Source organism: Ascidiella aspersa, chromosome 9 (genome assembly GCF_963924565.1).
Source record: "Ascidiella aspersa chromosome 9, kaAscAspe10.2, whole genome shotgun sequence".
Taxonomy (NCBI): domain Eukaryota; kingdom Metazoa; phylum Chordata; class Ascidiacea; order Phlebobranchia; family Ascidiidae; genus Ascidiella; species Ascidiella aspersa.
The window spans coordinates 18416157-18432543 of NC_139455.1; the positions used below are offsets into that span (position 1 = coordinate 18416157).

Here is a 16387-nt window from a genome sequence, read left to right on the forward strand (position 1 = left end):
AGAAAGCCACTGTATGAGAATTTAAGTTGTAATAAATTGAAAAAAATATTACATTTTGAGTTCAAATAAATGTGAATGAATTATTTTTTGAAGTAAATTTTGCGTTAAAATTGCTAATTTTAAAGAATAAAAAAGGTATTTAAGGTTTATTTTGGGCGTCAAACTATTTAAAATGTCGTTCTGCTTTATTGATTACGCATGGAAACATTCGAAAAGACTTGTGAGTTAATTACAAAACCTAATAAAGTAATATTCGTCCAGTACCAAAACCGGAAAGAAAATGGCCGATGACGAACTTGCTGCGTTTAGAGCTAAAAGAATGCAAGAGCTGCAATCACAATATGGGGTAAGGTTTGTTGTTATCCGTTATAACCCTGTGTGTGTTTCTATGCAGTAAATTCCAGGGCTGTGGGCAAGTCATTTTGAAATGACTTCAGTCCTAGTTAAGTCAATCGTGAAATGACTGAAGTCCAAGTCTGTTTCCAATAAATAACAAGTCCAAATCAAGTATTTTCGAATAAATAAAAAGTCCCAGTCCAAGTCATAATAAGAGCAAGTCCTTGTTATAAAATAAAACTTTAAACCATTAAAACTGGTAAACTTGTCCTATTGTGAGCAATAAATCAAGTAAAAAGTTAACAACATATGCACGCTTGATTGATAACAACATTAATTGTAACCCAAGTCATTTGTTCAAAAGACTTAAGTTAAGTCAAGTCATTTTGCCGAAAAGATTCGGATCAAGGCAAGTTATTTAAAAACAATGACTTAAGTTCACAAAGTTAAGTCATTGACATAATTTATTACAAGACTGCTATATTCTGTAAAAGTGGTGATAGTGAAAGGCATTTATGTTTGTTTGTACCAGGGGTGGCCAACTTACTTTTGATTGCGATTGACTGAAAGGCTCAAGATAGACCAGTGTTTCAATTAAGTGACAGTAATGGAGCAAATATGACAATGCACCTTTTTCTGGGACAACTAAAATAAGACTATTATTTTCACTTATTAAACATTGTTAGCAGTAATTTCAAGTAAAGGTTATTTTGCGTTTTAAAAACAAAACACAAAAAAATGTTACTTCTTTACCTTTTATTTCGTTAAACGACAAACTGCTGTAAGCGCCAATTCTAATCCAGCGAAGAAGTTCAATTTGTTACATCGTAATACGCTTGATTAGGCTTGCCCAGACACAGCAATTGGTCATTTTAATGTTCCAATGTGTGGGACAGCTACTGTAATGACATGAATAGTATTTTTCCACATAATAAATCCGCAAGATAACTGGTACGATAGGCGATATTGATAGCTTACGAGATGGTAGTCACTGACCAACAGCTGCTATAACCACACTACTTGTGCTGCTTGGGTTTATCCAAATTTATCGACTGTTTTCATTCTATATAAATACTGCTTGGAGAACGCTCTTTTTAAACATCCGATGTGTTTCTTTTTAGAAATTAGGAAATGGCGACCGACACCTTGGCGACCCAGGGTTTATACTAATTTTATAACATTTCAAAGTGGCAGAATGTTAAACATGTGGTTTAGTTTACTGTTTAGTGCCAAGTTAGATACCAGTCTGTATTCCATAGCGCTTCCTGCCGAGATATAGAGTGTACAGCGCCAAAATATTGAGGTGAGCAATTATGTGTTTTGCACACTTCGGTTGAAATCCTACCACAATTTAGCTTTTTCATGATCTTTCACAACTTAGCTATTTCATCAAATTAGGCGCGCAATTTTAAGCTGCATAAACAACCCCCCCCCACACCACAAAATTTTCGCGGTTTCCAATCTGCTGTTACTTTAAAGTGCAGACTGCAGATTATATTCAGAAAATATGACATATATACCTAATTTAGTAAAATACACTGATATCTCTGTCTAAAAGTTTACAGTTTAAAGGTATCAACTGTATCACAAACATTGTAAACTTTTTTATTAACACATTAAGTGCCAGTTTGCACTCTGTGGCTGGCCAGTTTGCATGAAACTTCACACTGTGATCCAGGTGTGCAATTATGTTTTTTCGCTCACCTTGGGTTGGAAATCTTACTACAATTTAGCATTTTTTGGAAATTTAAGTGTGTACACTAATTTCTTTAAAAAAATATAGGATGCGTACCTGCCAACAGAATGCCGACTGGGTGGCAGGTACTTACCTAAGATTGTCCTAATTGCCGTTATGTTTTTGGTATTCTCCTATATTGCCTTTTTGGTGGCTGGTCACCTAAATTAAAAACATATTTATAACTTTCATGCATTATTATTAAAAAAGTTAAAACAATTTTGTATTTTAACCAATTTTGTACAATATATACTGCAGAAATCTCATAAAATCTATTTTTTTAAGTGCATAATTTAATGCTGGTTGTTTTTAGCTGACTTGCATTTATTTTGTAGGGTGCAGATCCTGAGAGTCAAAGGAAAAAACAAGAAGAGGTCCAAAGGTAAACCAATAAAAATACAAAGTTCTTCAAACCTCCTGTTATTTTTCAAAAATTATATATGGCAATATTGTAAGCTTTTAGACCATTTTGCTATAGAAGGTTTTTATTTACTTTGATCCCTTTTATTCTCCTTTATTTTGGTAAACCTTAACTTTTATTCAATACATAAGAATAGCTTTGCATGACATAACTTTTGCTGCAAAATCTTATTTTTAGGCAAACGGAAATGAAGAATGGTATGCTTTCTCAAATCCTTGATCAAAATGCAAGAGCGAGATGTTAGTGACAAACTTTAATTTTTTTTTTATTACTAGCTTTTATTTTGTTATTTCCTTACATTTGTATTGCGCACATGTATTAATTTGATTTTTTAGATTTTTATTATTTTTTTAGTAAACAGTATTGCCCTAGTGAAACCAGACAAAGCCAAAAGAGTTGAAGCAATGTTAATTCAGATGGCACAACGCGGACAACTTGGAGAAAGGGTGAATAAAACTTTTTTACTTGATTTTAGAATCAAGATGGTAAGATGGCAAACCTAATTATTGGAACTGCTATTTATAAACTATTGCAGATGTCTGAGCAACAGCTAATTGGCCTACTGGAGCAAATAGGCACAACCCAAACGAAAACTACTGTCAAGGTGATGATATTTTGCTAACATTGATGTTACTTGAAACCTTCAATTTGAATGCAAGTAATTGAATCTGCAGCAAATGTTAGCATTACCAAAACCAACATGAATAAAATCAAAAATACTTTTTGGGGGTCAATAGACAAACATAAATTTGAATGATAAATAAAAAAATGAAAATAAATTTTACCATGTTTTTTTTACTAGACCAATATTCATTGTTATACCTCTTGTTTAACTGTTGTGGAGCTCCACTTTTTAAATGGTTAATTTTAATTTTAAATATTTTTTGTGATTTGTAGTTTGAAAGAAGGAGAGTAATGGATTCTGACTCAGATGATTCTAACTGACGATTGTGTCTGTTTTGTTCTGATCAAGAACATTTAAAGCTCCTTCAGGATAGCGCCTACAAAGACAATGAGCGTGAAATTGTTTATTCATGAAAGTTCTGTGCTAAATATATTTCTTATACATGTCACACCATCAAAGTTCTGTATACTTGTGTTTCCTATCAAAAGATACTTCAAGTACAGATTATAATTTTTTTAATGACAACCTAGAAACACAATATTTTTCTCAATGTTATTTGTTTTAAGCATTACTTTTTTGCATGTGGAGATAATGTGGCAAATTTGACCGTTGTTGAGATTAAAAAAACTCTTTTGTTGTGAATAGAATTTTAACTTGCCAGGTTGCCACAGAACAGAGTCTTGGAATTAATTTGCAGTTTAAAAACCTTTTGTTTTACCAAAATTTTGGATTTAACATTTTATGTACAGCCTGAATTGTGTGTTTATAACGTTTTAAAACTCAATAGTTCTTATGCTGGACATGGTGTTTAAACTGTTTTATTTTCCAATTATATTCAAAACATTTTAAGTGATTCAATTTTTTAGAATTTAAAAATCTATAAATTTAAGTCTTTGAATTTATTATATAAAAATGTATGGTAATGGCAACCCTAAACTATGTCTTGTCAATTAGGCACTGAGTTAAAAAATAAATATTTTTCACTAAAACATAATTGGAAAAAAAATCTGGGAGAGTTGTGGTTCAAAGTTTTTATTTTGAATATTGGTAGATATTTTTGAAGTCTATGTTTATCCATAAGTACACCGAATAAGTATGTTGCTCCTATGCAACTGAATGTGATTGCAGTCAAAAATATAAGGCAATTCAACTCCCCAACTCACTTAAAAAAATTCGTTTCTATGCTAAGGTTTACCATTACAACAGTTGCTTGGCAACAACAGAAGTGAATGACAAAAGTCAGGCTTGACTGCGTTCGGCGTATTTCCAGAAAGACTGGACACAACAATTGTTCAGGATATTTTTATCGCAAAAAGAGCGAATTTAATCCCGTAAATTAAACTTTTTGGTTTCAAATTTAGTCAGACAAGAAACAATACAAAATGAGTCAACGACAGGTTTTGCAAGGTAAGTATCAACCTAATGAAATTATTCAAAACTGTTCCTTGTCTAACTATAGGATAATGGTAGAAAGTTTTGAATATTTTAAACACTTTCATCCTAATTTTCGTTGTATTTTTTAACACCTAAGCAAAAAAGATATGGTGCTGGTCTAGAATCCTACCACATATTGTCGTCTGGGGGTTTATATTGTTCACATTATTTGGGTTGGGGTGCGAGGCAGAGTTAGCGTTTGGGTTCGGGTGGGTCAAGTTTTATATTATTATTATATTTATTCTCTCATATTTCTTTCTTTTTGGCAATTTGAATTCTGACATCTCGTTTCGTTACTGTGAAAAAGTGTCAGGATTCTAGACCAGTGCCAAACATATTTTAATTTTCTTATATAGACCTACTTGTATAAAAGATCTTAAAATAAACTTGAACGTGTAGTAAAATCAATGTATTTCTTTATATCAGCAAACAACCTTTTTTTACTCGTCCACAAATGTTTTTTTTAGTTTTTGAACAATACCAGAAGGCAAGGACACAGTTTGTCCAAACAATAGCGGAGCTCTCGACCAGACCACAAAACATTGAAACTCTCCAAAATGCCGGTAAGCGAAAGAGACAGCACTAAATTTAATTTGTTCTTTAGTGCAACCTTGTATTATAAACCCAATGACAATTTTTTTAGAGAAAAATGTGAAACAAAATAGAACCAGCTGTTAAATCAGTTAAAATATTAACTTTAATCTAAGTTGTACAATCTAACACTATTAAGTTTTTAAGCTGTCTCTACATTTAAAAAAAAGAAAACAGTAAAATTATTCCCAGCAAAAGAAAGAATGATAAAGATAAAAACCCTTGTGTTAGTTATTTTTGTTCAACTATAAAATTAAGTATAAGAAAAAGTTTTAAAAGCACACCCTAATGTTTTACATGTTGAAACAAACTTACTGAATAAAAATACACAATTGAGCTTTAAACTTAAACTGGAGAATTTGTTTTTAGGTGTCATGTCACTCCTGAGGCCCCTGCTTCTTGATGTTGTGCCCACTGTTCAACAGACCGCCGCGCTTGCTCTTGGACGCTTGGCAAACTACAATGATGACCTGGCTGAAGCTGTTGTTAAGGGAGACATTCTTCCACAACTTGTTTACTCCCTAGCCGAACAAAATGCAAGTTTTAATATTTTGTTGCTTTGTGAAAAATATATATTTCTTGTTTTTTATTGTTATGATTTTACTGTAAATATAAATGCTTCATTTTATATGGTTTAACATATATAATCCATAATGCTGCAGCCTGTTTTTAATACTTATATTATTAATTATGACAGTATTACCAAATTCTACAGTAAGCACTAAAAATGCCTTAGACAGCAAATAATATGGTATTATCCAAAGTTTAAAATAAAGACGTGTAAACTACAATGAAAACTTACTATCAAAAAAAAACAAAACACATTTAAAATATGTTGATTAAACTTAAATTTTGTTTAAATAAATATGCTATGTGTATTCAGTAAAATACACTTAATAGGTTAAAAAGTAATATTTGTTTTTAACATTATCTTTACAAACTCTTAAAAATATGTATAATATTGCGCTTTGTCAAACCACTACATTCTTATCCATATTTTATTGCTTTTCAGAGATTTTACAAGAAGGCAGCAGCATTTGTGTTGCGAGCTGTTGCTAAACACTCTCCTCAGCTTGCACAGTCGGTTGTAGACTGTGGTGCGTTAGATGCCCTGGTAATCTGCCTGGAGGAATTTGACCCTGGTGTAAAGGAATCGGCTGCTTGGGCACTTGGATACATCGCTCGCCACAATGCTGGTAAAAATATTTATTTGCAAGGTTTTGTCTAAAATAAGGTTTCCAGCTGCGGTGCAACAAAATTTATGAAGTTATAGATTGAAAATATGTGGGTGGGTGTGCAGAGCATTTTTAGAAGCCTTGGAGTTCTCGGATCAAAACGCCCTTGAATTTGACCAAATTATATATAAATGTGCCAAATAGTTCCTGTACCACAGTCTTAGTTAACCAAAGTGATTAAGATTTCCCTGAATTGCTATATAGACACGAAGCCATAGAATCTCAAAACTATGTTTTTATATTTTTTACGCTTTTTTTTCAAAGTATTGCTATGTTTAGCCAAAGGTGCGAGAAAATAAGATTTTAAAAGGCGAAAATAGAAAGAACCAGTGTTTGTATCCTATATAAACAAATTCTCATGTTTCTTTAAAGAACTCTCACAAGCGGTAGTGGATGCTGGAGCAGTCCCACTTCTTGTCCTTTGCATTCAGGAGCCTGAACTGTCGCTGAAGCGCATTTCAGCCTCGGCACTCAGCGACGTTTGCAAGCACAGCCCAGAGCTTGCGCAAACTGTTGTTGATGCTGGGGCCATTGCTCACCTTGCTCAAATGATCCTTAATCCCGATGCCAAACTTAAGGTTAGTTTTTTTTGAAAAGTGTAAATGGTATACATTGTTTTTTATTGTGCACTGTTTAATTCTTAAGGTTTGGCTTTGTTTTTTCTCAAGAAGTCAGACCAAAGCTTTTTCAAAATTTGGAAACCCCTTAATTTTTGCTGTAGTTAAAGTTAAATATTTTGAGAGCCAGATGTTGAATTTGGACCACCATTTTGTTTTCTTATATATTTAAGTTTGTCTTTTAAATATTTTACCCTTTATTCGAAAGTCTGCTCAGTGCTCAATTTATAATTGTTATACAAGATTACAAAGATCTTACACTGTTGTAATATTGTAGTTGAACAACTCAGCTTGACGAACATATGTGGGAAAGGTGCAGCCGTTGCTGTCATTAATTATTTACTACTGTACATTTTCAATTCGGTGATATCCTTACTATGATATCCTTACAGTGTAAAATCTTTGTAATATATAGTGGATTAAAAGGATTTAAATTAGAACCTTTAAATTGTATGTTGCACTAAATGTGTGGTAATGGAAATCACCTTGACATTTTCAAGATAAATGTTGACTTTAATTCCTGATCAGTAACAGGAGAATACTCTAGCTTTGCTATGAATTGTATATATTATTATCCTTCAAATTGTATATTAGTGCAAATGCATTGCAAATCCTACATAAAGGGCTTACACTTTGCTAAAAACACAAAAATCTGAAAGAAAAAGTGCCGCAAAAAATAAAGGCGGAAATAGTACCTGAAAATATTCCAATTCCTCCACACCCAGAGGCAAGTTTTCTCGGCACTGAGCCAGATCTCCAAGCACTCGGTGGACCTCGCTGAGATGGTGGTGGAAGCAGAGATCTTCCCAGCAGTCCTCACTTGCCTTCGTGATCCTGACGAGTACGTGAGGAAGAATGTCGCCACTCTGGTGCGCGAGATTGCCAAGCACACTCCCGAGGTAAGAAACAGTGATTATTGAACTTTTCAGGAAAAAAAACGTTAACAATACAAATTGTGTGTAACTTTCTCACGAAATTACCGAGATTAAGGGCCCTAACGTTTATTATTTATCCTTATTAATTTGTTTATTTTTTACATGTTTTTTGTTTGTTTGTAGCTTGCTCAACTCATTGTAAACGCCGGCGGAGTGGCGGCCATTGTCGATTACGTAGGAGAGTCAAAGGGCAACGTCACCCTCCCAGGGGTCATGACCTTGGGTTACATCGCAGCCCACTCCGAGAACCTCGCAATGGCAGTCATCGTTTCCAAGGTAATTTGTGAGTGTTTTTTGGGGGGTGTTTATGTAAGTGTGTGGAAAAAGGTGCGTTCCAGGTTTGTCGAGGTGTATATTTGTGGGTTAAGCTTTAAATATGGGTTGAGCTTATTTTTTTCGGCCTTTTCATTCGCTGATCATATATTTTATCGCTTAAGTCGTAGTAACGTCACAGCGTTTTCTAACTGTAAAAATGTTTAAAACTAACAACAACTAAAAGATAACTTGACTCTAAATAATGGTAAAACGAATGTCAGAAGATTAATTTCCCCTTTACGGTCTTTTTTAGTCTTTTGAAAATTTGACTTCAGAAATAAAAAAAATGGTATCTGGTCTATGAAAATTAATAAACCAAGATTCGCAATTCAACATAAAAGTATTTCACGTATAATACAAATACTACATTAAGTAAACCCACTCTTACCCGCAGGGAGTCAACCAGTTGGCCATCACTCTGAAAGAGGAACCCGAGGACCACATCAAGGCCGCGGTGGCCTGGTCCCTTGGCCAGATCGGCCGACACACCCCCGAACACGCCAAGTCGGTGGCAGTGGCCAACGTGCTTCCACGCTTGCTGGAACTCTACCTTGCTGCCAGAAGCTCCGAAGATCTGCAAATTAAGGTGAGGTTCTGGCTTGGAAACACATGTTGATTGAAACGGTTGGTTTCTAGAATGTGGTTAATACTGTGAGAAGAGTTTTTAAATCTTAAACTAATGAGTGTTCTAGGCCATTTTTTAGACAGGTAAGAGAAATAGATAATTTTAATATTAGAACATTTTAAAATCGCCTTTAAATGTCTCAATTCGTTTTTTTTTTGTTTCAATGGCCTTCATTTTTGTTAAATTTTGAAACACAATTAAACAAAAAAATGTTTTTTGAACTGGTATTTTTAAAGTGGCAAGATATCCTTGTTTTATTAGTTAACAAATAATAAACCAGGCATACGTTGCAATAAAGAAATGCCTTCTATTTAAAAAATTAAAGAGCCCTCTTCAAATAATTCAAAAGATTTAAATTTTTTCTTTAATGGGGGTTACCTATAGAAAGGTATCACTTTAAAAGCGTTTTGTCTAGAACGCTTTTAAAATGGATTTATTGATGTTTTCAGTCCAAGAAAGCCCTCAAGAACATCTTGCAGAAGTGCGTTCACCTTCCAGCGCTAGAACCACTCTTGCATGACGCACCGGCCAACGTGCTTAAGCACGTGGTGGGACAGTACAGCAAGGTCAGTAGTACAATGTCATTCAACGCTTCACCGAGCTATTTTAAATATACATACTAAAAAAGATCAAACTGTTAAAAAACTTTTACTTTAAGTTTTTTTTTTAAAGATTCATGTTTTGATTTATCTTTTATAAAGAGGCACTAGTCACTCATTGCACATGACGTCAAACTTAAAACTTGTGACATCACAAACTTAGAAATCCTTGTTGAAATTCGAGTAAAATCGTAAAATTGATCACGGAATTACATTTTCATGTTCAGGTTTTGAACTTTTAAAGTAACCCAAACAACTAAGAGAGCGCCTTTGGCGTGTTCAGCTTTTGCTTTGGGCTGTTTGCGTAGCATTCACAAAAGTAACTTTAAAGAAAAACTTAAAGATTGGCAAAAAAAGGTTGCATATCAAAAGAAAGTTGCCGTATCTCAAAAAAAAAAAAATTACACTATTTATTCAATTTATATTTATTAAAAAAGCAAAAATAGAAATTCCAAAACGCGACTTTTTCTCGCCGCAGGTGCTTCCCCACGACAGCAAGGCGCGCCGCATCTTTGTAACTTCGGGCGGCCTCAAGAAAGTTCAGGAGATTAAGTCCGACCCAGGCTCGGCGCTGCACGAGTACGTCACGGCCATCAACAACTGCTTTCCCGAGGAGATCGTGCGCTACTACAGCCCCGGCTATTCCGAAGCGCTGCTGGAGAGGGTCGAGCAGTTTTTGCCCACCGCGTGATGACGTCGTTTGTTGATTTTTTTTAGTTTTTTTTTGTTCGTGTTGCGCGCTCGGCCGATTGCTGTTGTCTATTTAGAAAAAAACGCCTACAATGTAGACGCCGGTTTTTATCTGGTTTGGTCTGTTTCGATGCCGTTTATCCATCCCCGTTCCCAAAGTGTTACTTTTATACCAAGCTGTGACTTTTTCCAACCTTGGACACAGAATTACTTTCGTTTCGCAATTTGCGGCATTTTTAACTAAATTATTACACACCTGATGTCTTTTTATAAAGGCGATTTGTTAAGCTAATTAATTGGCGTGTTTATCTTTAAACGACCCTAATGCTGCAAAATCGACAATGATCGCGTATCCAACAGTTTTCCAACAAATGCAACTCATTTCTAGTAAATAATAAAAATTCCTTTATAAAAAAAACGTTGCTGTTCCGGGAACCCCCTCGCTATACCGCCCGGTGTATTTGCATTTCTAGTAGTGTTTTCGTGTAATTGTAAATATGGTAAAATATATTATGGCCTCACCGAAGTCTGCTCTGAAATTGTTTCTCGAATAGAGGGCTTGGTCACGAAGTGTTTAACAGGCTTTAATAATGTAGGTGTGAATCATGTTTCAGAAAAAAATGTTTGGGCAGAAAAATTATTTTGCTAAAATTGCATTTTTTATTTTAACGTAATTTTCTTGTTTTAAAACCAAAACCTGTAAAACATAGTTTGTTCGTTTAATTGCAGCACTATTGAACAACGTAATCACGAGGACCAAAGCTATATCTGCTTTGCAACCGTTACTCTGTGACGCTGTTCATTTGTAAACATGTAGGTAGAATCTCAAATTGGGACCAACACTATTAAGGACTGCTAATCTTATTTATCAAAAGTAAAGCCAAAATTATACTAACTAGACGAGATGATGAACTTTGATTAAACTGTAATTCTTTAAATCAAAAACAGAATTTCAAACCGTTTACCACTGATTAGGCATTTCACAAAAATGTGAAGCATACTAACCGCCCGTTTCAATTTTTCGGTTTCGTTTTTTTTATAATTGGAGAATTCAAAAATAGTGAACTGCACCTTGAAACGGATTTGCATCCTGCATAAAAATCAAGCCACAAAATGCGTCGTTCAGAATAAACGTTATGTTCTTACGCGTACTGCGGCGAACGTATAAAGCGCAATTTGCCCCGGAATGAACGCAGTTTCGCAAACCTCTCGTCACAAAAGCGCCCTAGCGTAGAAAATGGCGCTGATTTGACAGCATTTGATTTGCTAACGACTGGCGTTTAGGACCTGTTGTGGTTTTGCAAACGACGCCGAAATTGTAATGATTGAAGACGCACAAAGGCAAATCCCTACATAGGAAATAGAGCAAATTTTATAGTGAGCCAAAAAGCAGATAAAATGCACAATGTCTTCGCAATTGAGCAGCTATCACTAAATTTACAATAATGCATAATTTCCTACGTTTTTTCAAAATATTTCAAACCAAGTATATTAAAACCTGCCACCTCGTCTTTCGAGCTGAGGTTTGTGGAAAAAAATATTCTGTTTCAATCGCATATATAAGAGAAAGGTGATCGCCATTTTAGAATTATCTTTAGTTTGAAGGCTTAAAAAATGTTGTCTGCACTAACAGTAGCAAATATTTGAAGATGGGCAATTTTATATATATTGTTAATGGCTTGTCGCTAGCATACAATAGCCTAAACATGCATTTCGAATGTAAAATCGTCGTTGTTTTATGGCGAGGAATAAAAGCAACGTTTCTGTTCCCCAATTTTTCACCTTTCGAGGATAAAAATTGCCTAATTACAGTAAGCAGCTGCAAGTCGGAAATAATATTTACTCTTCTATGAAAGGCAAAGAGGTTGAGTTTAATTGGATAGCAAAGGTATTTAAAACACATGTAAATATAAATTTTAACCCATGAAGTAAATCGTCTTGATGATGCACATCGACTGTAGATGATATTCATATAGCATAATAAACAGCGTGCGCTTTACACTAACAGCTTCTACCAGTAGTTTAACAACAGCAAGCTTGCAAAATGGTTGAACTTGATTGGATCGCAGCATACCTTCCCTATCTTGGCGTGGCCTTGCTCATAACAGCAGCGCTATGGAAATCTCGAAGGCCGTCGTGCAAGTTCCCGCCCGGTTCTGAGGGCCTTCCGGTCTTGGGCAGTTTACCGCTGATAGGTGGCGGGCCAGAACGCACCCTTGCGCAATGGGGCTGGATGCACTACGGGCCGGTGTTCTACTTCAAGGCCGGCAATCGGCGCGTAGTGGTGCTGAACACCTTAGAAGCGGCCCAGGAGGGCTTCATTAAAAAGGGCAACGATCTATCGGGTCGCTACAGGCCGTGCTGTGGAGGCGAGCAGCTGGCATTTAGCGATTTCTCGCCCAAATGGAAAGATCAGCGCAAGCTGAGAATCAGCACCCTCAAGGGTTTTGAGAAGCAGAATGTGGACGCGGTGCTTGCCGAGGAAGCCAGTCGCGCGTGTGGGGAGCTGGAGAGTCATGTGAAGGCCGATGCGTCCAAGGCCTTCATGCCCGCCCAATTCACAACCCTGACAACATTCAACGCGGTCAGCATGGTCATTTCCGGTAAGTAGCTGTGGCCTATTAAGAGGACCGTCCATCCACTCGTACACACTTTCTACCACGCGCTTTTCGAAAAGCCTGAACTTTTGGCAGCGGCGCATTATTAAAGTTTGATTTTCGATTGTGCGATGAAACGCACGACGCCTTATAGGGCTAAAACAAATTAATCAAAATGTTACTCGGATTCTATTTTTTGTAACATTTACTAAGTGAAATAGGCCAAAATTACAGTTTGGGGGTCGGCATGGCGACGTGTTCCCTGGATTCGCCCTGAACCTAATGTCTATCATTAAAAGTCATGCCCCGCAGGGATTTAGAACGCAGCTGAAATTAATTGCCGTTGATAAATAAATGACAATTGTGTTTTGTGTGTCTCAGGTATCCGCATTCACTCTGAAACCGAGTCTGACCGCCACGAGCTCCTGCATTGCCTAATTGACCCCATTTACAACCAGCACTGCGAGGGGCTCTTCTCCCTTAAGACGGTGTTGCCCGACGCCCTCAAAAGTACTTTTGAGGACGACAGTGATAGGTTTGTTTAACTTTAAATATTATCAAGGTATTCCAACGTACATTTACTTGTAGCTAAAGTTTCTTGAGTTGAGACTATCATTGTTTGTCTGTTTTAATTTCACGGACAGGCATATTTTATTATTTTAGTTTAACCTATATACCAATTTTCTTTAGATTTTCCTGTTATTTATTGTGACGGATAAGGTGCTATGTTAAAGTTAAAGCAGCTCGCCATTAAAAGTTATTAAATATTCTGTTTTATAGAGGATTTGTGTAACTTACTCCTGATATCTGGCGCGATTGTGTAATAAGGATTACTCAATCTGGAGTTTGTAACTGTAGTATAAAATTCGAATTTATGGAGAATTAAATTTGATAAGCTAACGTTCACCATACACCAAGTTTTGGATCGAATTTTACTGCGTATAGCCAAAATTAATAGCAAAAAAACACGTTACCATATTAATAGCAAACCTCTCTCGTAAATGCTGTGACACAAGTGGTTATGTCAACAATAATAATTACCGTACATCCCGAATATTTCCTGAACTTAAAAGTATTAACTTTGATAGCTGACTGTCGCGCACCAAATATTTTGTTTACGTGAACGACCAGCGTGCAAAATTTCTCGACAGGTCTTTGCGCAAGAGGGTGGATCTGCTTTTGGGCGAGATTACGTCCAGGGACAGCATCAAAAACAGCAGCAACAGCAGCAGAAGCGACTTTGTGTGCGACTTTCTGGCCAAGATGCAGTCGAACGGCGCCGATCAGCCTTCGGAAGGCTACTACAGCAAGCCAGAGCTGCTGCGCTACCTGAGTGACCTCTTTATGGCCGGAACGGACACGATGGCCACTTCGGTGGCCTGGGCCCTGGTGCTGCTGGCCGCCGACCAGGAATGCCAGAACCTGGCCAGAGACGAAATCGACCGGGTCGCTGGGAAGGAGTCGCCCGGCGTCGCGATGGTTGACGCGATGCCTTACAACCGGGCTGTGATGCAAGAAGTATTCCGCGTCCGCCCTGTTTTCCCGCTCTCCATCAGCCACCAATCGACCAGCGACACCGAGATCATGGGATACAAGGTTTGTGTTATTATTTTTTTACTAGAAATGTCCGATAGCATATTGTCGAAGCTGGTACCCGGTGGCAAGTGGTATATACAGTATCGGTACTGATGTAGGAAGTTGAGCCTTTATTTGCCATAGTATGCAGCGATTTTCTTTTCAAAGGGCAGCTATTTCTCATTTTCTTTTTTAAATTAAAAAAAAAATAGTGTAAGGTTAACAACATTAGGTGACTAAACTTCTTGCGGCCTCGTATTGTAAAAAAAAAATACGTCTGAACGTTTCAATTTTATCGGATCGGATAGCGATGTTTTTTGTCCAATATCGTTATCGGAATGAAAATTAAGGGTCGGACATTTCTAGTCATTATGATTTGTCTAATGTAAGCTTTATGATTTTTTGATTTCATAAGAATTTTACGATTTCTCCACCGCAATATTTCAGTTTTCTTGGTTTATAGCCGCTGTCACTCGGCAATTTTAACCTATATCAGGGTTTCTCAACTTAGGTGAGTACGCCCAAGGGATAACAACTTTTGTGAGTAATTTTGACAACGATATGGAATGCTATACTTAATCCGCAAAAACATCAATACCGGTACTGTCCAACGTTCCGATTGTTAAAATTTAAATGCGCATTTGAATAAAAATTGTTCAATCATTTAACTGTTGTTTAGTCGCTTTTATCGTCGACCAGTTCACATTCTATAAAAGTAGCTGGTTCATTTTTTTTAAGAAGCGACACCACCCATGAACTGCAGAATTATTTTTTTTTAAGGACATTGTTGAACCCATATTTTTTTCCCATTCACAAGGTGCCCAATAACACAACGGTGATGGCGAACCTGTGGGCGGTGCATAACGACGCCAAGCACTGGAAGGATCCGCTGAAATTCCGGCCCGGGCGCCATCTGAACGACGACGGCGAATTCTTGAAATCGGATAAGGTAATTCCCTTCTCGATTGGGCCTCGATACTGCCTGGGCGGCCAGCTGGCGACCACACAGTTCTTTATCTTCGTTACCAGCCTTCTACAGCGCTTTGTTTTCGAACTGGACAGGCCTTATACCGAAGAACAACTCCAGGGTCTTAACTCTGTGGTTCTGGCCCCGCGTGGTATCAAACTAAAGGCGAGCTTGCGCGATTCGAACGAGGCCTGACATCGATTCGATTCGCGTGCGATTGGCTTTCACTGGTGGACAGCTGCTTGAAATTTTGGCGCCTTTTCGATTTTCCCAAATGCCCAGGTGGGCCTATTCGTCATCGTATACCAACGCAAATCGAGGCGGTCACGTTTTTTTCGGAATGCTGAGAGCGCGTTGGTTTATCGTTTAACTTTTAAATTGTAACATGTCGGGCTAAAATGATTAGGGTAAAGTTATCGTGATTTTCAAGGTTTAGCTTTGGTGACAGCTGAGAAATTGCAAGACACCGCAACCGTTTGATCAAAGTATGTGAAAAATGGCTGTTGGATAAATTTTAGACGCCGTCCTCTACGACATCTTAAAATAATCACCGCCGATACGTACACTACTTCACTGCAGTCGTTGTTTTGTGGGCGGTGAAGGAAATATAGGCCGAAAAGGTTAATGTACAGATAAATGTTCGGCGCATTTCGGTATTTTTTTCAATTTGGAAACAAACTTTTGAGCTTTGACAACTGCTTGCTAACAACCGCTTTATTTGTTGCATATATTTTTAACAACTGCCTTCAAGTGATAAACTGTATGTATAGTTGTAACGTAAAATCTTGACGACCGCTCTCCTTATCATTAGTGTCACGCCTTTGCTTATAAATACGCTGTCCATATTTTATTTATCTATGTGCATATTTCTCGCATCGCCAAAAATCGGGCGATTCTTCTTACTCCAGTAATTGCGAAGTTTTGCTCGCATGGGCGGGCCTTTAAAATTTAACTGGCTCTAATCAGTGCTAAACTGACGTTTTCAAAGTACCCCAGCAAAAATGTAAACACGAATCGTGGAGCTGATATTTAAATCACGTTAGCTCGACTGGCGGTTTGCTGCCAAACGTGCCAAGCCACCGACAGATTT

General features: G+C 36.9%; 3 protein-coding genes across 3 annotated transcripts; all 3 read left to right on the top strand.

Moving 5' to 3' along the window:
- Window positions 1-204: 204 nt before the first annotated feature.
- On the top strand, window positions 205-3919 carry LOC146133395 (programmed cell death protein 5-like). Its single transcript, XM_083397101.1, has 6 exons — window positions 205-346; window positions 2407-2453; window positions 2670-2731; window positions 2847-2938; window positions 3028-3096; window positions 3390-3919. Exons 1-6 carry the CDS (start codon window positions 281-283, stop codon window positions 3435-3437), a joined length of 384 nt encoding a protein of 127 aa, XP_083253227.1. The 5' UTR covers window positions 205-280; the 3' UTR covers window positions 3438-3919.
- A 446-nt stretch (window positions 3920-4365) lies between these two features.
- LOC146133396 (sperm-associated antigen 6) lies at window positions 4366-10678 on the top strand. Its single transcript, XM_083396643.1, has 10 exons — window positions 4366-4524; window positions 5019-5114; window positions 5512-5678; window positions 6155-6338; window positions 6750-6955; window positions 7720-7893; window positions 8053-8205; window positions 8639-8830; window positions 9319-9435; window positions 9947-10678. Exons 1-10 carry the CDS (start codon window positions 4500-4502, stop codon window positions 10157-10159), a joined length of 1527 nt encoding a protein of 508 aa, XP_083252769.1. The 5' UTR covers window positions 4366-4499; the 3' UTR covers window positions 10160-10678.
- Window positions 10679-12171: 1493 nt separating this feature from the next.
- Window positions 12172-16086, top strand: LOC146133397 (steroid 17-alpha-hydroxylase/17,20 lyase-like). Its single transcript, XM_083396983.1, has 4 exons — window positions 12172-12761; window positions 13137-13290; window positions 13907-14351; window positions 15148-16086. The coding sequence occupies exons 1-4, from the start codon at window positions 12203-12205 to the stop codon at window positions 15490-15492; spliced, it is 1503 nt and encodes a 500-aa protein (XP_083253109.1). The 5' UTR covers window positions 12172-12202; the 3' UTR covers window positions 15493-16086.
- The last annotated feature ends 301 nt before the right edge of the window (window positions 16087-16387 follow it).